General features: G+C 38.8%; 1 protein-coding gene across 4 annotated transcripts in view; it reads left to right on the top strand.

Annotated features, from left to right (window-relative positions):
• The window catches only part of b3gat1a (beta-1,3-glucuronyltransferase 1 (glucuronosyltransferase P) a), a 92239-nt gene that overhangs the window by 59518 nt on the left and 6554 nt on the right, over positions 1 to 26167 (top strand). For 2 of the 4 annotated variants that reach the window (XM_055174139.2, XM_055174137.2), the window contains 6 exons: positions 11933 to 12054; positions 13627 to 13769; positions 15041 to 15112; positions 15203 to 15711; positions 20633 to 20929; positions 25744 to 25847. In XM_055174139.2, the coding sequence (XP_055030114.1) occupies positions 13658 to 13769; positions 15041 to 15112; positions 15203 to 15711; positions 20633 to 20929; positions 25744 to 25830 (1077 nt within the window). In that variant the 5' untranslated portion in view covers positions 11933 to 12054; positions 13627 to 13657 and the 3' untranslated portion in view covers positions 25831 to 25847. Of the gene's footprint in view, positions 1 to 2647; positions 2793 to 11932; positions 12055 to 13626; positions 13770 to 15040; positions 15113 to 15202; positions 15712 to 20632; positions 20930 to 25743; positions 25848 to 26167 lie in introns of those variants that run through there. The other 2 variants (XM_055174138.2, XM_055174140.2) reach the window with 2 other exon arrangements.

Genomic DNA, 26167 nt, shown 5'->3' with positions numbered 1-26167 from the left:
TACAAAATAACCTCAATGAAAAACTAATAATTCTTGTTGGACATCCTGTCGCTCTTGTTGGTCAGGCCAAAGATTTTCATCCACACCACATCTTATATTTTCCATTGCCATGCACCGGGGAAAAAATCTCCAATGAAGCAGACATTACAAACAATATCAATGTCATATATTTATGGAATGTACATGCATGTTTAGTAGTTTTTGATAAGTGAATGGATCGTTTTGAATGTGATGGCGTACACGATGACAAATGATTGAGAAGTTGTGAAGAGTTTGACAGTTTAAGTGAGAATTGACTCATCAGTTTTGATCAACAAGCCATATGCAATTAGTTGTTGGGCAAACTGCAGACGGTTGTACTTATTGTTTGCACACATGTGCATTTGCAATTTGCTCAAATCAATAAGAAATTCCAATCTGATGTGAACAATAAGCTAATTGTTTAGAGATCTGATCTTATTGTTTTGAAAAAATAAAATTTTCATTTGAGAATTGAGCCAAAGCAATTGAGAAAAACTGTAACATATATTAACGATATGGCAGATTCCTGTTCATGTGATCTATTTCTGTTTGCCAATGACGCAGCACTTTTAATGTCTCATAAGCACCAATCTATCCTAGAGAGTACCCTGAGTTCAGAACTATCCTCTGTAAACAACTGGCTGATTGATAATATGCTGTCTTTACATTTTGGTAAGACAGAGGCCATCTTGTTCGGTTCAAAATACAGATTGAATAGATGCTCGGAATTAAGGGTCATTTGAAATAATGCTGTGGTCAGTGCAAAAACGTCAGTGAAATACCTCGGGTGTATCCTAGAGAGTAACTTGGACGGCAGAAATATGGCCAATAAGGTTTTGAATAAACCCACCCGATTGCCTCATAGTCAGTAAAAGATTGCCTGTGAGCTTTTCTCCCAGTCCATATGGTAATTTCTCTACTGTGCGACAGAAAGTCGCAGGCTATGACGCAATCGTTAGCCTATTTTTACAAAAACTGCTTCTACTGGGCCATAACGTAAGATACATGGTAATGGAGCCTTTTATACATTTTCGTGTTTCTTTAGAAATAATTAATGGACAAATGGAGTCTTTAAACGCCACAGATGTAAAGTTATTCGCTGTCAAAGTGAAGCCAAAATGAATGGGAGTCAATGGGATGCTAACTGCAGATGGGTGTTCGCTAAGCAATGGCGGCGTCCAGGGAAGCTTCAATAAAATATGAAACCCTGCCCCCCTGGCTGTTCCGCATGCGCTGAGTTTAACTGTAAAAATGTGGTTCTGCCGAAATCGAGCAGAAACTCGCGGCTGTATTTGCGCTTGCAGACAAGTAGACGCAACGACGACGTACAAAAACAATGCGACTCACATGACAAAAAACACGAAAACACCGTTCTGTCGGGACAGAGAGAAGCCGCTGCGTGTGGACGCGCCGCCGTCTTTACATAATCTGTTTAATTTGTTTAAAAGCAGAGGGTCTGTTCTTTCATTTTAACTATATTGTATGTTTATATATTTATAGAAGAAAATTTTCCTGGAAGGCATTTTGTGAAACTTGTGAAAATCACATAAAAAAATGCTGGCGGGCAGCTTTTTTTTAAAAAGCTGGTGGGGAATGAGTTACAGAAATCAATAGCAGTTTCCTGGTTTGAGCCCCTGCTGAGTAGCTTGGTCTTTCTGTGGAGTTTGTATGTTCTCCTTGTGTCAGCGTGGGATTTATTTTTGAGTTTTCTTCACACAGTCCAAAAACATGCAGGTTAGGAAACTTGGAGATGCCACTTTTGTGGATTAATTTGTGTGTAGATGAATAAGTTTGCACCATGAATAGACCACATCCAGAACACACCGCTGGGTTAAAATTGACCCTGCTGGGTTATTATAACAAATGGTTTCATAAAAACAACCCAAAATTGGGTCATTTTTAACTGAGCATTGTCATTTTTAATCCAGTATGAGTTTTTTGAGTGTAAAGAAATAGATGTAAAAAAAACTTTGGTTAAACATCTGCAACTAGAAGAAATAGCATGTCAACAATGAATATGTTTTTCCTGAATGTAGATATTTTTACTAGAACACATTTTTTAATAAATACATTTTGCAGTGTATTAATAAAGTAAATAAGTGCTTTTTTATAATATATACAGTATGTAAATAAATCTTTGCAACCATTGTACCTATTTGTTCATGTCCGCTTTTCCTGACTGCAGGCTTTTTTGGCATCTGTTTCGTTGTATTCTGTCTCTTATCTTCACTCTCTGCTTGTTCAGTGCCACAGCTCATAAACACCAACACTGGTAGTATTGCTACAGTGGGTTTAGAAGCCAGTCAGGTGTCAGCTTTCCCTGCAAAGTCACTCCGAAGCACTGACACCATACCTCTGCAGCTGCCGATACCCAGCAGCTCTGCATGTCAGCACTTCTTCCCTTCTGTCATATTAATCTGCCGCTGAGTGCATTAAAATGTGACTTTGGCGTAAGCGGTCGCTGCATTGCTGACTGTAAAATGCCAGAAAATGTTATCTGAGATGAAAATCCTATTTGGTCAATAGGAAAGTCTGCTGTATAACATTTCCTCGTTCAAGGACGTAACCTCTGGGGTAGAAGCATGTTGTATAACCCGTGCGATCGCAGAGCTCGTCCTTTACTAACTGAGCCATGGACTATTTTGGATTCGTCACAAACTGACGATTCATCAGGCTATTTCAAATGTCACATTCACAAGCCTTATGCAATATTCTTAACTGCCTATTCTATGGTTGTTTTCTATAGCGATCTTCAATTCGGAAATCATTCTGTGAGTAATACAGTGACATTTTAACTTCTATTTTTACTTCTAGGATGCGATTTTCACTGTTTATGGGATGTAATGATGTGGAAATGAATGCATGGAGTTTTGGTCAAATGGATATGCAGTCCCTGGTGAATGCAATGCTATCAGAGACCGTCTTTGTTCTCTCTATCTACAGTACAGAACATATGCAATGCAAAATAAAGGGCAAGAGCATAAAAGAGGGGTTTTACGATGCTTTTGGCAGGAGGCTTCGCATTGAAAGGGCTATTCTGAAACCATATGCCATAAGACATCTTTAAGTACTCATCTCCATGCAGTGGTGCTGCTGATAGCCTTCCCTTGGATATACAGCAATGTAATCCATTTCACGAAAATACATATTTTACAGCACTGTTGTTATATGTTTATAATTGCCTATGTAGCTCAAAAGTTTAAAGCTCACATAACGCAAGCTGTTTCTGCATTTCTGATGATAATCTGGAGTACCTATAAAGTAGTATTACATCCGTTATATCTACGAAGAGTCTTTAGTTTAATCAGATTTATTAAAGAAAGATTAGCTTTACCGAATCTTTCGTATAACGTACAAAAAAATTAAGAAGGAGGAGTTACTACTGCGGGAGGAGCGAGCACGAGTCATGCAACACTATACAACACTGTTTAACTTATGATTCACTACATGTTCCTGTCATTTATATAATATACACGCAACTATGTCCAACATAAGACAGAAATGCAACTCATGACTTTTTAATGAAATCCAAGTCATCAAACACACACGCAAAAATCCGCTGCTACCCCGGATAATAAACTATATCCATTGTTTCCATAAGGCTGGCTTTCTTCTCCTTACATCCAAAAACACACTTCTTCTTTCGTGCCAGTGTTGAGTTTTGAAATTAAACAAAGCTGTCGCATGATGTGATGTTTGTAAGTTCTAGCGTCTCCTGCTGATTGACGGGTGGGCGGGGTTTTATGGGGGAAGTGCCCAAAAATAAGTGATATGTATTGAAACCCCTGAAACGTCAGCTGGACCTGTCGTAATCGAAAAAACTTTCTGAAATTTGTACGAACTCTGGCGAAGTGCATTCGGCACAGAAATACTCTGTAACACTCCCAGCTGCTTTTTTGACACTTTGCCTACGTTTAGCATCAGGAAACAATTCTTAATAAGTCAGAATGCATGAAATACCATTGAACCACCCCTTTAACTAAGTTAGTATAATAATCACACACTTTAATTGCCTAGATCATTAAGTAAGGCATCAGTGTAAATGTGTTCCTGTGGTTCGAAGTGGCACACCTACGGTTTAAAACTTGTGATTGCAACTTGTGAAAGGACAAAATCACTCACCACATCAGGCAGAATAATTATGCAATTAAGAAAGCAACCGAATTGTATCGATGCTCGCATTTTAAAGGGCATCATTTTGTGTGTTGCGGTATAAATTATTTTAATCAGTGCGTGAAGGTCTTGGCATTACTGTGCTTGATATTGACAAATGGGAAAATGCATGAAATATGTTTCTACCCCTCTCCAACATGGCAAATGTAGTCAATTTCAGCCTAATTTCACAGGAATTGTTATGAGTTGATAAATTCATATGAATTCATACGAAGAGAAAATTTACTATTATTAGAAAACGGCATTAAAGCAACACTAAAGAGTTTTTTTACCTTAAAATATTGTTTCCAAAAAAGTTTTAGTCGTTCATCCACTCGAAACAGGGTGAACGGCACTTTCACATTCGCTATACAGGTACAGCCCTCTATCGGCCAAAACCGCACTAAAGAAGTTTCCAACCGTCGGTCGCGGTCCTGTAGTTCGAGTGAAAACTACAAAAACTTGCTTTACGGCAGACCTACAATCCAATCAGAGCCAGCTATGCTGCAGTAGGCTAAAATATTTATGACAGTGGTAATGGACATTTCCGCTTCTAACCTGTAGGGGGAGCAAAGAGCAAAAACTCTTTAGTGTTGCTTTAATGAAGACTCAACCCCACATCTTGCGGTGAAAGCAGGTTGTACTAATATACACATAAGTTTTTAGGAGTTCATACAAATTAGCCACCTCACAAAATAGTTACGTATTGACATGAGATGAGATTGACATGCGTTTTATTTTTATTTAATTTCAACCCAGTGTTGGGTCAAAAATGAGACCAATTGGGTTGTAATTTAACTAGTAGCGCCCAGTGACTTCTTTTTTTGAGGACCCACAATGCGAAGTTCGTCATAACATGTATAGCCCGTCATGTGCATGGTTCATAATTTCAAAATATGTGTTCGGCGCATCGAGTGAACCTATGTGCATCACGTGTTTTGTCAAAATAAGTGCCTGCTGCAGATGCGTCTAAAGGGTGTATGATAAAAGAGACCCTCGCATTTGCCAGATACTCGCATAATATCATGCGTTATCAGAGTTTACTGTTAAGGGAGTGTCTTGCGTGTATTTTGTGAACGTGAGCGTCTCTTTTATCATAAGCGGTTTGATGGGTGGCTTTCGGGGGTCATTTAACCCAGTGGTTGGGTTCGTCCCTTTTTGACCCAACACTGTGTTAAAAATAACTCTTTTAGTTTGAAGTGTTTCGGGTTTGGTCTGATCTTTAGGATGGTGTCATTCATATAGCAAATTTAATCACTTTGAAGAAGGCAACAGTCTAAGTCTTAAACCGTCCATGATCAATTTACAGACCGTCTGATGCAAAATGCTCACAAAAATGGCAATCTCTCATTAATTGCAAGATGATTGGCTGGTTTTAGTATCTACAGAATGTCCTATTCAGTTCTGTATTCTGTAATTAGCTTCTTCAAAAATGAAATAGTATGTCAACTTAAAATGTTTATGAACTGTACTAAACTGTTATCAAGACAACTGCCCTACTTTCAGTTAAGAACACACACGGATCCTCTCACTCCTTACTTATTTAAACTTACACCAATTAGACTCTATCTGGGAGCTAGGAAGCTTGAAAAAAATCCTTTTCAACCTTAGGTGATTTCCCTATGGTTTAATTAACAACATTCAAAATTCTGAATTTATTTTTCCTGTATGTTCATGTGTATTATTGGAAGCTATGACTCAATAATCCCTGGAGTGAAGATTCCTGAAGATTCCCCTCATTAAAGGATCTTCACTTTTTGCTTTTAATCAGTTTGGTTAAGTTAACTGAAGATGCTGTGATCATTAACCTAAAGATCAGAGCTGGAAGTCTATTAATAGCAGACAACGGTTTATTTCTGCAGAAGTTCTGACCATTGACCATGTAATGAATGAAATACTTCAAAGCTGTCTATATATTAAAGTGGTCAGATAGGCTGTATGGGGTATAAAGGTCACGCGGCTGTATTTGCTAATGTAAACCCCAGAGGGTTCATCTTGCATGAGATTGTTGGCTGTAAAGGTTAGGATATTGGTATATCAATATTGTGGCTATTTACAGCATCATGACCGGGGTTTGTAATGATAGCCTGGCAAAATGAAAAGTGAGTGTGATGCGATACACTGTATTACTTGGACAGTAGTAAATCAATGGTAAATTAATACGATTTTCTGTCTCTCATGTCTTCAGTTACTTTATTTGAACCATACCACATACAGTAAATACAAAAAAATCGTAACTTGGCCAAATTGTGTATATTTTTGAAAATTTAAGTAACTGTATATTACAAATAAAGAGTCCTCGTGCAAAAGTCTAACAGATTTAAGCTGGTTTGACTTTAGTCTTACTGTATACACAAGGGCAGTACAGTATGTGAATCTTTAGGTTCATTTAAAATGGCACAAACATTTGTAAACATCTCTGCTCAGAACAGGAGCCATCGTAACTAATCTAGCACACTGGCCTGAGCACTTATTCCAGATGCTGCTATATCTGGGCTCAGCCTGAATTTTGTGGCTGCCCCTTCGATTATAATCAGCACACAGAAAGTAAATGAAATGGTGGAAGGCGGACAGGTTTTGGTGCTGGTTCTTAATGCGACGCGGCCAGCTTGAGGCCATAGCCTTTGAATCTCTTGTCAGTGCTGAGCTAGTATACTGAAGACAGGACTCTCACCATCAATCAGTTCTATCACTGTGTAAATGGCCCAGACCTACTTCACTTACCCGTAGTGAAAAAATACTCCCCTCTAAATCAAAGTGGGAATAGCATTCCTTCCATCTCCTTCTGGCTGATTAGGTTATTTAACAACACTGAACGGAACACAGCACAGAGCTGATGCATACAAATGAAGAGATGTAAATCTGCGTATATAACGCTGACTAAGGGCACGGATGAAGCTGTTTACTATGTCCAGGACTTTTGATTAAATGTTATAGAACTTCATTGGGCATTTTTAGGAAAGACACAGAGATAATTAAGCATTTAACAGTTGGATGGATGTAATAATGGACGGATGGGTAGGTACTGTAGGTAGGGAGAGATATAACAGTATTTGAAAGATGGATGAATGGACAGATGAACAGATAGAAAAAAATGTGTACATAGGTAGATGGATTGATTGATGAAAGGATGAATGGATGGTTAGAAAGACAGACAGACTGAAATATACAGTAGATAGGTAGATGGATGTATGCATGATAGATGGGTGGGTACGTTCGTGTTCGGGTGGATGGACTGCCTATCTATGTAGATGAATGGATGAATGTATGGACAGACAGACAGATAGATAGAAACAGTAGATAGGTAGATGAATGGATGGATGTACTGTATGAATGGACAGATAAACAGACAGATAGAAACAAAACATTTGTATATAGGTAGATGGATTGATAATGGATGGATGGATGGATGCATGCATGGACAGACAGACAGATAGGCTATATATCCATGTATCTATCCATTCATCCATCCATCCATCCATCCATTTACCTATCTACTGTTTCTATCTAGCTAGATGGATGGATGGATAGATGGATGCATGGATGGATGGATGGATGGATGGATTGACGGATAGAAACAGTAGATCGGTAGATGGATGGATGGATGGATGCATGGACAGACAGATAGATAGAAACAGTAGATAGGTAGGTGGATGGATGGATGGATGGATGGATGGATGCATGGACAGACAGATTGATAGAAACAGTAGATAGGTAGATGGATGGATTGGCAGACAAATAGAAAGAGTAGAAAGATAGATGGATGATAGATAGAGAGATGAGTGGGTGGGTGGATGAACTGTCTATCTACTTACAGTATTTGATGGATGGATAGATGTACTGTATGAATGGACAGATAGAAAGAGAACATTTGTACATGGGTAGATGGATTGATGTATGGATGCATGGATGGAAGAAAGGATGAATGGATGGTTAGAAAGACAGACAGACAGAAATAAACAGTAGATAGGCAGATAGATGGATGGATGGATGGATGGACGGATAGAAACAGTAGATCGGTAGATTGATGGATGGATGCATGGACAGACAGATAAATAGAAACAGTAGATCGGTAGATGGATGGATGGATTTATGGATGGATAGATGGATGCATGGACAGACAGATAGACTGAAACAGTAGATAGATGGGTGGGTGGGTGGATGGACTCTCTATCTACTTACAGTATTTGATGGATGGATTGATGTACTGTATGAATGGACAGATAGAAACAGAACATTTGTACATAGGTAGATGGATTGATGTATGGATGCATGCATGGAACGATGAATGGATGGTTAGAAAGACAGACAGAAATATACAGCAGATAGGTAGATAAATGGATTGATGGATGGACAGACAAATAGAAACAGTAGATGGGTAGATGGATGGATAGATAGACAGATGGATGGATGGATGGATGGGTGGGTGTGTGGGTGGATGGACTGTCTATCTACTTACAGTATTTGATGGATGGACGTAGTATATGAATGGACAGAGAAACAGACAGATAGAAACAGAACGTTTGTTCATAGGTAGATGGATTGGTGGATGGATGCATGGATGGAAGGATGAATGGATGGTTAGGAAGATAGACAGACAGACAGAAATGTACAGTAGATAGGTAGATGGATCGATGGATGGATGGATGGACAGACAAATAGAAACAGTAGATGGGTAGATGGATGGAAAGAGAGATAGATGGATGGATGGATGGGTGGGTGGATGGACTGTCTATCTACTTACAGTATTTGATGGATGGACATAGTGTATGAATGGACAGATAAACAGACAGATAGATACAAAACATTTGTTCATAGGTAGATGGATTAGTGGATGGATGTATGGATGGAAGGATGAATGGATGGTTAGGAAGACATACAGACAGACAGAAATATACAGTAGATAGGTAGATGGATGGATGGATGGATGGATGGACGGACAGACAAATAGAAACAGTAGATGGGTAGATGGATGGAAAGAGAGATAGATGGATGGATGGATGGATGGGTGGATGGGTGGGTGGATGGATGGATGAACTGTCTATCTACTTACAGTATTTGATGGATGGACGTAGTGTATGAATGGACTGATAAACAGACAGATAGAAACAGAACATTTGTACATAGATAGATGGATTGGTGGATGGATGCACGGATGGAAGGATGAATGGATGGTTAGGAAGACAGACAGACAGACAGAAATATACAGTAGATAGGTAGATGGATGGATGGATGGACAGACAAATAGAAACAGTAGATGGGTAGATGGAAGGAAAGAGAGATAGATGGATGGATGGATGGATGGATGGATGGATGGATGGATGGATGGATGGGTGGGTTGATGGACTGTCTATTTACAGTATTTGATGGATGGATGTACTGTATGAATGGACAGATAAACAGATAGATAGAAACAGAACATCTATCTATCTATCTATCTATCTATCTATCTATCTATCTATCTATCTATCTATCTATCTATCTATCTATCTATCTATCTATCTATCTATCTATCTATCTATCTATCTATCTATCTACAAAGCCCCCCTTGTACAATTAAAAACAACAACAGAGATGTTCACGTGTTGTATAGCAGATACTAGTTAGTGTCATGATGTCACTTTTACTGTTCATCTTTGCTTTGACTTTGTGGATATAAATAATAACCTTTCCAGCCACCATTCATAGCTGTTTTCTAAGTAATTTCCGTGCAGAGAAGAGGCCAGTGGTCAAGAATTGATTAAATATACATTGTAAGCAGGGACAGAATGAGCTGGTCCATGCTTTAATATGTTTTGCTCTGTTCAGTACACCCGGGTCTGGGATTGCATTCTAATTAGCTCATAAAGAAAGAGATGCAGGAGAAATATCAGAAAAGATGCTTTATCAACTCCATCTTTCATTACCAAGATTACAAATCCCCATAGTGCAAAATCCTCTTGTAAGTCATTTACACTTTGCCAGATTCCTCACACATAAAGTTGGTGGGTGGTTGACTGAGGTGAGTGACCGCACCACCTGTATCAGAGAAAAGTGTTTTGGCAGACTGTCTTTACGACAGGAGGGTAGTTATCCACCTGCAGGCGTTCTCTTCACAGCTGGTTAAGTGTGGTTGACTTACAATAACACTATCAGGGCCATCCAGTCAGACGGTGATTGGAGATGAAGTATATGATTCAGTCATTTTGATTTCTCACGCTGGTCTTTTGCCAATTTAGTGTACCATGGTTTGTTTTCCATTGTAGAAACATCTCTTTAGATATATATAACAACTTATTCGTTTGTCCTGTTTAGGTTTAAATGTATTAATAGAAACTGCTGTTGATCCGTCAGTGTGGTCATTCTTGTTTTTTACTGTGGGTCAGTGGAGTATTGTAACACATTCAGCATACTTACAGTGAGTGTGAGGTCTTTATGTGTGATTTCCTGAGAGCAGCATTATTTCAGTAAAACAAGTCTGTTAAATCGCTTAAGGGTTCTGCTCTGCACAGCCATCTAAGAGATGTAGACTCAGCATCTTGCCTTTGCAGACAGTTTCATATTGAATTCTTACGCTTGATGAATCTATCTGCCAACAGAAGGTGGTCTGCAGCTAAGTAAACCAGCTGATGTGCTGTTAGTACAATTTGTTATGGAATAAGTGAACATAAACTGATTAAACAGATATTGTCTGACAGTCACGGCTTGCATGTATTTTGTGAACATGAGCGTCTCTTTTATTGTAAATGGTTTTGATGAGTATTCAGCAGGCACTTATTTTGACAAAACACGTGATGCACATGGTTCACATGACGCAACAAACATATATTTTAAAAACACAAGCAACACACGACACTCTGAAAACATATTTTGAATTTGCACCCCTCGAATGAGCAGTCACGAGCCCCCACTGATGTACAGTATATAGTCAGCCACTAATGACCAACTGACTATACATTAATCTATACTTATTATATTTAAGATTAATTGGTGGTCATACGTACGAATTGCCATTAGATAGCTTTGGCTATGTGGTTTAATATTTCTACTAATGTCTAAATTGTAAAAAATCAAGATTTTTTTTATATTTAAACATTTTTGATATTGATAAACTCTTTAGTTATAAGCAGTGGCGCTCCTAACCCTGCATTTCTGCTCGACATCAGGTGAAAAACACAGGCAAAAACATCAACTCTCTCATTTCGCTTCAATTTATCTGCCTCCAGAGAAGCTAAAAATACTCTGTCGCTACCGCAGTCAACCAGCGTTTGTGCTACAGCCTACACACACAGACAGGCTTGGTTTAAGGCACAGCGTCATCAGCTATCCTGTTCGTGTCTGGATGGGTTTCAGTGATAATAGTTTCATAACAGAATTATTATTCTCTCTGGAAGAGGTTTGGCACAGAGGGCAGCTGACAGCTAATTCATCTGTTCGTGTATTGCAAATATTACCACAGAGATTAAGGGAGAGTGAGAGCAAATAAATGCTGCTCCAAATACGAAAAGATTCATTTATCAGCTCCGGATTGCTTTACCAGATATTAATATTGTGATTTGAGGCCAAGAAACATTTGTCAGTGTAAATGTTGGATAGGAGGTGGAAGGACATCTCTTATCAACTGTACCATGTGACTATTTTCTTATTTTGCAAAAACTGAAATTCAGTGACAGAATCTGTAGTATGTAAAACATGAGGGGTAAAAAAATATTTTCTCCATGAGAATGTTACAGTTGTTTATGTCACAAGAGTCTATGAAAGCTGTTTTTGTATGTTTTAGGTACTTTGGATGTACCAGAGCATGAGGTGCTCTGGGAGCCGGCAGTGTGGTGGATGACCTCCAGTATGCGGCCGTCACAGCTGGACCTCACGCTTGTGGCCATCCGCTGTTTCTAACCAATGGTAAGGAGATCGTACTGTACACATACATCGCCCTTTAACCTGGGATTTTATTTTAGTGTTGGTTTCGTACCCTACACTCTCAGAAACAGGTACAAAACTTGTCATTGGGGCGGTATCCTTTTAGAAAGTGCACCTTAGTACCTTAAGGGTGCATACTAGTACCTCAATGGTCAATACATCTACCTAAATGGCAAAGTATTATAACATTTTTAAAAAGCTATTGTAGAGTTTTAGGGGTTAGAGGTTAGTAAAACAAATTGACATGTAGTTACATGTAGTTACAAAGTTACATACACTCACCTAAAGGATTATTAGGAACACCTGTTCAATTTTTTATTAATGCAATTATCTAATTAACCAATCACATGGCAGTTGCCTCAATGCATTTAAGTGTGTGGTCCTGGTCAAGACAATCTCCTGAACTCCAAACTGAATGTCAGAATGGGACGCACAACCATTTCTAGGGTTTACAAAGAATGGTGTGAAAAGGGAAAAACTTCCAGTATGTGGCAGTCCTGTGGGCGAAAATGCCTTGTTGATGCTAGAGGTCAGAGGAGAATGGCCCTACTGATTCAAGCTGAAGAAGAGCAACTTTGACTGAAATAACCACTCGTTACAACCGAGGTATGCAGCAAAGCATTTGTGAAGCCACAACACGCAAAACCTTGAAGCAGATGGGCTACAATAGCAGAAGACCCCACCGGGTACCACTCATCTCCACTACAAATAGGAAAAAGAAGCTACAATTTGCACAACCTCACCAAAATTGGACAGTTGAAGTCTGGAAAAATGTTGCCTGGTCTGATAAGTCTCGATTTTTGTTGAGACATTCAGATGGTAGAGTCAGAATTTGGCGTAAACAGAAAGAGAACATGGATCCATCATGCCTTGTTACAACTGTGCAGGCTGCTGGTGGTGGTGTAATGGTGTGGGGGATGTTTTCTTGGCACACTTTAGGCCCCTTAGTGCCAATTGGGCATTGTTTAAATGCCACGGCCTACATGAGCATTGTTTCTGACCATGTCCATCCCTTTATGACCACTATGTACCCATCCTCTGATGGCTACTTCCAGCAGGATAATGCACCATGTTACAAAACTCGAATCATTTCAAATTGGTTTCTTGAACATGACAATGAGTTCACTGTATTAAAATGGCCCCCACAGTCACCAGATCTCAACCCAATAGAGCATCTTTGGGATGTGGTGGAACGGGAGCTTCGTGCCGCTGGAAGTGCATCCCACAAATCTCCATCAACTGTAAGATGCTATCCTATCAATATGGGCCAACATTTCTAAAGAATGCTTTCAGCACCTTGTTGAATCAATGCCACGTAGAATTAATGCAGTTCTGAAGGCGAGAGGGGGTCAAACACAGTATTATTATGGTGTTCCTAATAATCCTTTAGGTGAGTGTATAGTCAGTCAAATGTCTGTTGAGGGATCATCACAATAATGTACATAAAAGCAGATACTGTAATGATTAGTAGTTAACAAGTAGTTACTTAAAAGTTATTAAAAATGCCATACATTCTCTTATTTACAAACTCTCCCTTTTGTTTTTTTATTTCAGGTAATGACCAGGCATAGACCCAGCCCTGGAGATGCCGAAGAGAAGAGATATTCTTGCCATCGTGTTGATTGTGTTACCGTGGACCCTTCTCATCACTGTGTGGCATCAAAGTGCAATTGCCCCCCTACTTGCCATCCGAAAGGGTAAAGATATTCATGCACCGATTTGACGTTTTGTTGTCGATGCCAATTGAACAGCTGGATTGTGCTGTAAATTAAAACGTGATAAATTTCGACAAAAAAGCCTTTGATAAACCGTCCCATCTCAAGGGCATTTGCATTTTGTTTTCGCTGAAAAATGATCTTTTAAACAGTGTTAAAGAGGTGGTGCTTAACAAGATTAATGTTCCTGCTACTTAAATGCAAATTTGTTTTCTCTCTAACCAAGCTAAAAACCACGAGCTTCATATTTGTCTCTCGGCTCATTCATTTCATGTGACCTAATTTTAAAAGTCACTATACAGTATACGTAAGATAAAACTAAATTCCACTTTCAAGCACTTCAGAGTTTCTGAGTGCATGAGCCTTGTTTCAAGTTTTTGAATGACTCGAATGAAATTATCCAGATACATTAAAAGCAGCTCATTTATTCTGGATTTAAACTGTGAAAGAATTTCGCAATAAAAGAACTCTCTTTCGTTGCTCCAAAATGATCATGTCCACACAGTTTATTTTAGCAACCCCATTGAAACCCTTATGTAAGTGGATGATTCATATAGACAAGCTTTACACGTTTCTTATGAGCTAACTTCTGTTATCTAGTGTCTGACCAGTGACCACCTCCAGTTCCACTTAAAGGAAGACACAGCAGCAGTCATTTTGGAGATTTGTACATAAAAACCATCAGCTGTTGGGGAGTCAGAGATATATTCATAAAACTTATCATGAAACTATTAATTTAGGTCTGTATGATGCCTAGGAGACAGGGAACATCTGGAGTGTTAATGAAGTACTCTCCAATGTCTACGGTGAGGCAGGCCACTAATTGAACGGTGATGTGTGAGGTGCCACCATCATTTCTGCCCTTAATAAGCTTTTAGTGTGATCATGCTGAAACTGCCCACACCATCATTTTATGTGTCTAAAAGGAAGATACATGGTTATCAATCCCAGCATCGTGCTTATTTAATCATGCTTAGAAACCGACCGCTTACAAAACACCCAATGCATATATTTGATTATGCTTCAACATTTCTGCTTTTGTGTTCTGTGAAAGAAAGAAATGCATACAGGTTGTGAACGAAGATGAGTAAATGAAGACAGAAAGTTCACTATTGGTTGAATTGTTCCTTTAAGGATCGGAAATTAGATTATGAAGAAGTGGGCTTGTGCGTTGTGAGTTTGAATCAGTGCCATCTACCCCTATGGAGTAACTATATTATAATCTCATAGTTCCTGCTCTCACCCCCTTCCAGTCTGTCACCATCTAGTAAAAGAGATCTTAATCATACCAGAGCGACTAACGGTCTACCGACACCGGCTAGCAGGTACTCCTCTAAGGTTTGTGGCATGCATCAATCATAAAGAGAGCAGCCCTGGGTGTGCTAATGTGTTAATTCTCTTTCTGTGTGCCGCAGATGATGGAACCGAAAGCAGGCGTGAGGCCGGTCCAGCCACGGACTCAAAGGAGTACTGCTCGCAAGACAAGGACATAGTGGAGGTAGTCCGTACGGAGTACGTGTACACGAGACCTCCGCCCTGGTCCGATGTATTGCCCACCATTCACGTCATCACCCCGACGTACAGCCGCCCGGTGCAGAAGGCCGAGCTTACGCGACTGGCTAACACCTTTCTCCACGTGCCCAACCTACACTGGATCCTAGTGGAGGACTCTCAGAGGAGAACCCCACTGGTTACAAGGTTGCTGAGGGAGACGGGGCTGAACTACACGCACCTCAATGTGGAGACCCCGAGGAACTATAAGCTGCGAGGGGACACGAGAGATCCCAGGATTCCTCGAGGAACCATGCAGAGGAATCTGGCTCTGAGATGGCTACGGGAGACCTTCAACTCCAACAGCAGCCAGATGGGAATCGTGTATTTCGCAGATGACGATAACACGTATAGCTTGGAGCTCTTTGAGGAGGTAAGTCAGCCATCATTTCTATTCGAAAGCATTTATAATGTGTATTATAACATTGGGTAATGGCTGTGCTTTTCATTGATTAAATGATAGTTATTTAAGCGCTTCATTGCATGATCTGTCTTATCGTCTGTATATAGTCTTCTCATCAGTCACCTACCAGAATTTGTCCTCTAAAGAAGATAAAAATATCCATTTGTGCTTAATTCCCCAATCATTATATGGACACTTTCACACTGACAATGCTTTCAAAGCATTATTTGACCAGATAAGAGCCGATAACTGGTCTCAGATCTTTAAGTGCTACTGAAGGTAGGCTTAAATGCCTGTCAGGTCTTCAATTCCCTTTTTTCAGAATCACCCAGAATGTTCTCTGTTAGATGGCCCCATCATCCTCTATGGCACATTCCCTCAATTTGACATAGTGCTTTGAAAAAAAAATTGATTGTGGTAAAAAAAAGTAACAGGCAAATACTTTTGAAGCACTGACAGTAAAGGCTGTTATTAGGGGTTGAAGAAAAGCGGCCACTTTCATATATATTTTAAAGATTAACATGCTTTCAATAGCATGCTCCACAATGGCTTGCTTTTCCATAGCCGTTAAATATTAAATCTTAGTTTGTTATATATAAAATTACTAAATATATGTATGAACCCTTCTCCGGTCTCTGGTTTCCAGCATTAGAGTCTTAGTTATGTATGTGTGCCCCAATTCAGTGACCCACAATGGGACTAAAACAGTGCATTTGGGAAGCCACAGGACTTGTCAAATAAAGAATATTGTAATAGTATGTGAATTATGTATTTGACCTTGTTTAAAACAACAACCCCACTCTGGGTGTATTCATTATTAAGCTTTCATTTAAAATGCCTGTGCAAGCATTCTGAACGACAAGCTTATTCACAAATGTAGCCTATTTATAACCCACTTATTACAGCTGACATTTCTATTGTTCATTTCACTGTAAGGTCCAGGTACACTGTCAGAAAGAAAGGTACAAAAGCTGTCATTGGGACAGTATCTTTTCAAAAGGTCCTGATAGGAACAATTTAGGAACAGATATGGACTTTTGAGGTACTAAAATGCTAAAAAATTATTAAAAAGTATACTACCATAAAGGCAGTTTTTGTACCTTTCTTCTGAAAGTGTATTTGCGTGCATCTTGCATGCAGTTTAGTGCACAGTATGATTATTCATATATTTTGATATAAAAAGGTCAATGTACTTATTTGTCTATGCATTTGGTGTGTACAACGATTTAAAAGGACATTTAAAACTTTGCACACAAATGTAAAATACTAAAACACCTTAAAAATCAAATATATATACTTAAAAAGTATAGGCCTTAAAGGTTTTGATTTTGCTTTGTTAAACAAACAAGTAACTTTAAAGGATTGGTCCATTTTCTTTAAAAAAAAACCCAGATAATTTACTCACCACCATGTCATTCACAATGTTGATATCTTTCTTTGTTCAGTCAAGAAGAAATTATGTTTTTTGAGGATTTTTCTCATTTTAATTTTAATGGACCCCAATACAAAGGACTCTAAACGATCTCAAACGAGTCAAAAGGCGCTTATTTAGCGAAACGATTGTCATTTTTGGCAAGAAAAATAAAAAATATGCACTTTTAAACCACAACTTCTTATCTTCCTCTGGTCCTGTGACACGCCAGCGCGACCTCGCGTAATGTCATCACGTCAAGAGGTCACTGATGCCGTATCGAAACTACGCCCCAGTGTTTACAAGTGTGGAGAAAGAGGACCGTTCTGACGTTGTTGTATGTGGAATTATACTAATGTCTTTGTGTCCGTTTAATGTTTAAAATGGTCCGCAAATGTGCGTTTCATATATGTAACACTTGGCCTTTCCACGTCATTACGCAATTACGTGAGGTCGCGCTGGCTCGGCAATTGTTTTGGGATTGTTTAGAGTTCTTTGAAGCTGCGTTGAAACTGCAATTTTAAACTGCATTAAAACTGTTAAGTGTTGGGGTCCATTAAAGTCTATTAAAATGAGAAAAATCCTGAAATGTTTTCCTCAAAAAACATAATTTCTTCTCGACTGAATAAAGAAAGACATCAACATATTTGATGACATGGTGGTGAGTAAATCTGGATTTTATTTTAAGAAAATGGACTAATCCTTTGAGTTAAATGTACTTAAGATTGTTGAACAGTTTATTTGAATCTTTCGTTCACTTTTAACTCTGCAATCTTGTCTCTATAAAAAAGGCCACATTGTAAAGCAAAGATAACACCAAGCACAGAGACCTTAACACTTTACACACAAATCTCTATGACGGTGACAGTAATCAAATCTCATGAAGTGAAAAGATGGGCTCTTAACTTCACAACAAAATTATAATCGACAATGATAAGAAAATAGCTGCATTTGTATAAATAAAAACAGCAAAACAACTGTCCTGTAACAGTAGCAGTATAATTTATGCATGCTGCAATGCATGATGGGTGAACCGTGAAATTTTCAAATACACAGATTAAAAAGCTAAAATAAGTTGGCTTTTTAAAGCTAATCAAAATGTCCTGTTGAATGAGAGAAATCATGCAAAATATGCATTAAACTAAAACATTTGATAATAGAGGGTATATTTCAAGGTTTAGGTTAAAGGTGCAGTGTGTAATTTTTAAAAAGATCTCTTGACAGAAATGCAAAACAATATACAAAACTATATGATCAGGGTGTTATATATAAAGTGATCAGTGTATAAAGACCTTTCATAATGAACCTTTTTGTTTGCATTACCTTAGAATGAGATGTTTTATCGACATACACCCCTTACATAGAAGTCGCCATTTTGTGCCGCCATGTTTCTACAGAAGCCCTTAACGGACAAACTTTTTACTAAGTTGCTCCGACGATGACATGTTTGTCCGGTGGCGGCTAACGTAGCTTCTCTATGCGTTGCAAAAGCGAGGAGTGAGCAGTGGACTAAGCCGTTGGTTGCAATGCGCAACCTCACCACTAGATGCCACAAAAATTTACACACTGCACTTTTAAAGGAATCGTTCCCCCAAAAATGAAAATTGTGTCATCATTTTCACATCCTCGTGTTGTTTTGGACCTGTGTGCATTTCTTTTTTCTGATGAACACAAAATAAGATATTTTGATGAATGATGGTAAACACACAGCATATAGTGTCCATTGGATTCCATTGTAGGAAAAAATATTTTGGAAGTATTGTGATGAACGATGAAGAAAATATTTTGATAAATGATGAAAAGCACACAGTTGACGGTACCCATTAAATTCCATCATTTTTTATTCTTACTATGTAAGTCAATGGACACTATATGCTGTGTGTTTACCATCATTTCTCAAAATAACTTCTTTTGTGCTCATCAGAAAAAAGAAACCCATACAGACTTAAAACAACATGAGGGTTAGCAAATGATGACAGAATTTTCATTTTTGGGTGAACTATCCCTTTAAGTGTACATATTATTTGGATTAAAACAACAGCAGGGTTAACAGTTGCACTATTTTCATTTAACAGTATAAACAGTATAACTTGCAATTGTTGAATTTAGGATAGACTAATATTTGCAGAGTCTGCTCATAATGTATTTATATTATGCACGCTCACACATTGGGCTTCAGTGCTCAGCTCTAACAGCTGTAACACAAGGGATTTTACTTTACTGATTTCTCTTCCCATCTTTCTGGCTTTTCTAACTTGACAATCACTGCAATGTCTCTTATGCTGTAACCGAGTCATTACAATATCTAGGTTTTCTTTTTTATCTCCATTGTTTGAGGCTGAATTCAAAACTGAGGTACCTCAAATGAGAGGCAAAAGCCAGAAAAGAGCCGTTCACTAAAGTAGGGCAGCTGGATTCGTCAGCCCTTCCCTAGTTTAGAAAAGATTAATTTCCTCTTGAATCTGCAATGAGCGTGCATCCTCCTTAAGAGTTATATTTCTTTACAGTAATTCCAGCTGTTTTGTTTTCGCCAACAGGTCAAGAAAACGCCTCTCTTATTCATTAATGAAAAATGCCAGTGCAATCTAATATTAGCTGTGCAGGAAGTAATCAAACGGAGGGTGACATTTTAGCCGGACCTTTATTTTTTAATGCCTGACGTGGTGCAATGGGGTCACAATCGATTACATGAAGTAAATTTCAATCGGAGTGGACGGCATGTAATGGTACAGTCAGCACAACCATCCTTTACATTTAGCTGAGTCTTACTTTATTTCGTTTCTACAAACACAGTGAGTGGTTTTCATAAATGAGAAAAAGGAACACCGTGCTGTGTCCCCATCCACGGTCCTTTTGTAGTTCATTGTGAAAGCCTCCCTTGGACACGGAGGGTAATGCATTATGGGTATAAAGACAACTGCTTTGCTGGTCTGCTTTTGCCTTCACTGTTCATTAGGCTTCACTGTTCATTTCCCTTTTATGATGTGGACCACTTGCACCGGGCGGCACACAAAGCATTTTGGTTGGAGGAGGGTAGGGAGCGTTTGAAGCAGGAAGATTAAAGGAGCATCTTTCTCTCTCTCTCTCGCTTACATGTTCTCTGTCTTTCACTCTTTCTTCGGGTTTTGATCACCTCCCGTGACCTCCGCAGGATGGATTCTGCTGTTGAGGTCTATTTGTTTGCATGTCTGAGCTTTTGTACCACATTGTCCACACATGCGATCAAGTCCTGAGGTGTTTAATTAGCTCTGTGGCTGTGTGTAGGGAACATATCAGCAGAGCTGGACAAACCACCATGTTGTTTTGGTGTTTTTGTGTGGGGTATAAAGGAATAATGGGCACCTGGTGTAAAACACCTTTTTGATTTTCATTTATGGCTAAATAGTGAATAGAATTTTTTTTAAGAAGAATCTGAAATGCTGAAGCAAAATATTTGGTCATTTTAAACACTGTACTTTCTCTTTGCTTCTTATTACCCAGATGCGCTCAACCCGTAAAGTATCAGTGTGGCCAGTAGCGTTCGTTGGAGGTTTGCGGTACGAGTCTCCGAAGGTGAATGCAGCTGGAAAAGTCTACGGCTGGAAAACAGTTTTTGACCCTCACCGGCCCTTCGCCATCGATATGGCAGGTTTTGCCATCAACCTGCGGCTCATTCTGTTTAAGCCTCAGGCCTACTTCAAGTTGCGTGGAGTGAAGGGAGGCTACCAGGAGAGCAGCTTACTCAGAGAGCTGGTCACTCTTAATGACCTGGAGCCAAAAGCTGCCAACTGCACTAAGGTGAGGGAACATAAACAAATCTTTGTGTATTATCAGCGGGATGATATGAAAAGAAATAATTCTCACAGTTTCTACCCCCATTTTGTTGTTTAAATTTTTCTCTGAGACACGGGAGTGCAATTTTGAAAAATCTACTGTAAAATAAATAGGGCTGGGTAAAAAATATTGATTCATCAATGCATTGCAATTATTTGTTTCTCAATTCAATATCGATTCATCAAATCCTATGAATCGATTCAGCCCCCCCCGGCAAGTGGTGCCGCTGTGGGCAACACTCTAGTGAGAGCGTTCAGCGTTGTACAAGACGCGCTATATCAAAACAGAAAGATCAAAGATGGCAAACAGCAGCACTTCTTTCAAGCCTTCACCATCAACGTGATCAAACATTAGTAATACTACACACATTATTTAAAAATATACTCAAGTACTTAATTGCTTGTGTATTTACTTATTATTGAATCGATATCAAAGCAAGTAAATCAATATTGAATTGAATTGAATCGAATTGAATCAAAGCCTCAAGAATCGAAATTGAATCGAATTGTGAAATTCCTAACAATACCCAGCCCTAAAAATAAATGCAGCATGACGTTAAAACAACTAGGTTTTGTAAGTCAATTCAATCAGGGCTGGAGTGGGACTCATTTTCAGCCCTGGAGTTGGAGTGGCCCACTTTAGTTCATCATGACTTATATTAAAATAATATAATTAAATCTTCAGTATATCTGCAATAGTGCACTGTTCTCTGCAGCCTTGCAATTTATTATATTTTCAAATATATCATTTCCAATTTAGTGCAAATACAGTAGCATTAACAATTATGATTGTTGCCATAATCTTGCAGCCCTACCATGAGGTATTTTAATATTATTCAATTAAACTTTTCAAAAACTACTGAAAGGGAACAAATGTGTTTGTGTTTTCCCCTGTTGTGTTTTTGAGATTACCTGTTGAGTTGAAACATTTTGGAAACCCCTGATAAACAATACACAAGCAAGTGTGCAGAGGAAACAGATGGGAAAATAAAAAACCTTATCTTTATTTTTTTACTTCATGTATATTGCCACATAACGTAAGGTAGACCTACTTGTTCTCAAAAAAGAACAAATATAATGGACTTTCAAAATGTTGTTTTACTTGAGAAAACAAAATATTTATATATAATTTGCCTACTTTTTTCCAATAAACTGATTAGTTTTACATCAAATAGATTTTTGTTACTCTTGCAATAGATGATAATGACTATTCATAGACAGTTCATTGCTACATCTATGACTTTACGATTTGTAGATAATTTTCCTTTTACAGTCTGTTCGTATCAAGTCGCATTCAAGTTTATTTTTAATCTTGACACCTGGCAAGTGCCCTCAAATATAGACGCGTCTAAAACAAAACTCGTGTTCACAGGCGAGCGCTTTGAAAAGCAGAAGAAAATGGCGCGACGTGTCGTGTGTTTTAGATGTTAATGGTCGCTAATGCAAGAATTCTTTTAATAAGTGGTATCGGGACACAATTGGGCATAAAGCGGTGAGGACATCTCCCATCCGCAAATTACGCGAGTGGGGCTGGATAATGTGTTGGGTAATGAGTGCTGGCAGCCTACACTGTCAAAAATAAAGATACGAAGCTGTCACTGGGGCAGTACCCTTTAAAAAAGGTCCTAATATGTACCATTTAGGTACAAATATGTACCTTTAAAGGTACATTTTGGCAGTTCAAAGTACTAATATGTACTCATGGGTACAAAGGTGTACCTTTTTGAAAGGGTACTGTCCCAGTGACAACTTTTGTACCTTTATTTCTGAGAGTGTAGGGACAGCAACCTTCAACAGTGGCATGACAACAATGGCCCTCGTGGCCAAAAAACAGACCGGCCCACCTGGAATTCTCCCTGTCCTCCCAATGGCCAATCCAGGCCTGAATTCAATCAACTATTTTTTACTTTAAAAAAATATAAAATTGTTTAACTTAATTTATTAAAGGGGACATTTCCCAAGACTTTTTTAGGATGTCAAATAAATATTTGGTGTCGTGTGAGTACGTGTGTGAAGTTTTAACTCAAAAAACATGGCAGTGGCGTGGCTGGATAGTGCAGATTAAGGGGTGGTAATATCCCCTTCTGACATCACAAAGAGAGCCAAATTTCAATAACCTATTTTTCACATGCTTGTGGAGAATGGTTTACCAAAACTAAGTTACTAGGTTGATCTTTTTCAAATTTTCTAGGTTGATAAAAGCCCTGGGGGGACCCAATAATAGCACTTAAACATGAAAAAGTCAGATTTTCAAGATATGTCTCCTTTAAAGGTGCAGTGTGTAAATTTTAGCGGCATCTAGTGGTGAGGTTGCGAATTGCAACCAAAGGCTAAAGGGCGATTTATAGTCGTGCGTAGGTCCTACGGCGTAGCAGCGACGGCGTAGGTTCCGCGTCGGTTTTCATTTATACTTGTGCGTCGCCGTCCGCGTCGACGTGCAAACACACGCGAAACCGCTGGTTGGCAGTAATCACGCGTGTAACCACAGTAGCAGCAGAAGTCGTCACAGAAGAAGAAGCTAAGCAAGTAAACCCACAAACGAAGAAGAAATAGCAACTTGTTGTGTATAATTTGAGAAGAACAGCAATGATGGAAGTAAATAAACAGCGACTTATGTTTCAGTTTGAGTTAAATCACTCCTCAACTTGGCTCGTCTTTGTTTTCACCGTCTTAAACGGAAATACCTATGACGCAGTTTTTTTTACCTGACGGGAGGGGTTCTGGTGGACCAATCACAGCGCTTACGGTCCGCGTAGAGCCGACGCGCTGTTAGAAAATTTGTGAGGTGCGCGTCAGGCTACGCAGAGCTACGCACAGGCTACGGATAGCCTACGCCGTAGCTACGCCGTAGGACCTACGCACGACTATAAATCGCACTTTAGTCCACTGCTCACCCCTCGCATTTGAAACACATAGAGAAGCTACGGTAGCCACCACCAGACAAATATGTCATCGTCGGAGACAACTTAGTACAAAAAAATTGTCCGTTAAGGGCTTTGTAGAAAAATGGCGGCACAAAATGGCGGCTTCCATGTAGGGGGACCCTTGCTGTATGTAGATAAAAAGGGCTCGTTCCTAGGTAATAAAAACATAACGATTCATTATGAAAGGTCTTTATACACCCCTGATAATATAGTTTTGTGTATTATTTTGCATTTCTGTCAAGAGATACTTCTAAAAATTACACACAGCACCTTTAAGTTAAAAGTAACATAAAAATATATGTTGATTTGAATTCATTTTTTACAGTGCAGGTTCACATTGAATCATGTCTAACCTCTAAATAAGAAATATGAAATCGCCTTAAAGATGAATCATACAATGTGTGCCAGTTCAAAGCCATACAAAAACACTGTGAAAAAGAAGCAGTTATGTAAAAGAGTTTCAAATAGCAAAATAAAAAATTCATTTTTACAGCATCATACAGGTTTGGAAAGATATGAGAGTGAATTAATAATGACACAATTGTCATGTTTGTGCCATCTATACCTTTAATTCCCTCTCTACCCATAAAAACAACAGCTTTGTGTGAACTCAGCTCATAATTGTGCAAGTTTGTATTGTATCTGTATCATGTTAGTTACTCTCTAGGAAGTATCACTTTTGTTGTAGTGTGATTTTGTAAATGGCTTTTTAGAAAGACGTCTGTTAAATGAATAAATGTGTGACAAATGTGTGAGTGCATGTATTTCCCTTTAAGATAAGATTTGTAAAGGAACCAACTAATGGATGTTTTAATTGATGTTATTGAGCTCAGGGATATCTTACTGCAAACGAGACTTAATAAGCATTTATCCATTAAGAGCCGGTTGAACCACAACCCATTCTTAGCTGCATTTTATATGAGCTCTGTTATCATGGATTCACACTGACTGTAAACAAGAGCTCTGAAAAACTCATTTAAACAAAAGAAAAAAACAAGAGAGATGTTATGTTCTGTCCCGATATTGTTGCTGGAAAATATGAGATTTTGTATTATTTCATGATTTGAGTTTAACCAGCATAACTCCACACACACACAAACACACATACCGAAATAGACACACACTATCATGCCAAGTGGGACTGTTAACCTCCTGTGCCAGTCGAAGTGGAAAAAGAGTTTCCAGCCCCAACCCAACACAATCATAAATTATTTATGAGGGCCAATGATCAGGAGGATGCTGCTTTCAGAAAGACAGCAACAAGGGAGATGGATAAGATGAGACAGGCACTGTTTATTTCTCTGGACATTAACTGGAATTTCGAAGAAGGGTAATGAGGCAAATTATTTGTTTTTACTGATTAGGTCATCTAGATGTTGTAAATAGGTAGATTAAACCACAACGCACACATTTTCCTTATCTCGCTACATACAGAGAGGAACATTTAGAGAAACATGCACGCATGATGCAAACGCTGCATGATAGCTACACGGCTGATGCATATTTCAGCACTTTAGATTTTTACCCAGGGAGACGTTCTCAAGTGGAGATGTTCAACACTGCATGAGGAACACCATGCTAAATTTGGAGATAAATTGTGGATGACACACAGCTGCTGTTCATTGTAAATGTATGTGTGTGCGTGCTAATACTGGATATATGGAGGAGAGGGACTATAGCACGCTCGTAAAATGACATTTTACTGGTTTATCATATGAGTTAAAACATTTTGAAATGTTAAATCATCACAGAGTCAAATGAAAATTTGTTTTATTTACTAACAATTGCAAATGGATAAAGAAATCATTCATCTGTTCACTCAGAGCTAACCTGAATTTTCTGTGCCTTGTTATAGATTCTTGTGTGGCACACGAGGACAGAGAAACCTGTTCTGGTGAATGAAGGAAAGAAAGGCTTTACAGACCCAAATGTGGAGATCTGACATCTGCTTCAACAGTGGTAATGAAAAAAGCAATCTGTTCAGACTTAATCATTTCAGTGTCAACAAGGGAACATGGGGTCATTGAAAGAAGAGAGCACGTGTTTAAAATACATCTGTCTCTGCTAACAGAAGTGTGACTCTTCAAGGGAAATAAATGTGTTTATAAAACGGCCAGTTCTGGTTCTTCATTCTGATTGGTTGAAACGCGTTCTCAGCTGTGATAAAACTCACCGGTAAACCCACGGCTCAAACCGTATTACATAGCTTGTATCACTGCGCCACTGTTGTTGTGTACTGTAGAAAATAACTGTAAAAATGTCGGATTTTGTTGTCAATT

The sequence above is a fragment of the Misgurnus anguillicaudatus genome, chromosome 15 (assembly GCF_027580225.2).
Source record: "Misgurnus anguillicaudatus chromosome 15, ASM2758022v2, whole genome shotgun sequence".
Lineage (NCBI taxonomy): Eukaryota > Metazoa > Chordata > Actinopteri > Cypriniformes > Cobitidae > Misgurnus > Misgurnus anguillicaudatus.
Note: the sequence above shows the minus strand (reverse complement) of the source record. Positions and strands in the feature narration are given on the sequence as shown.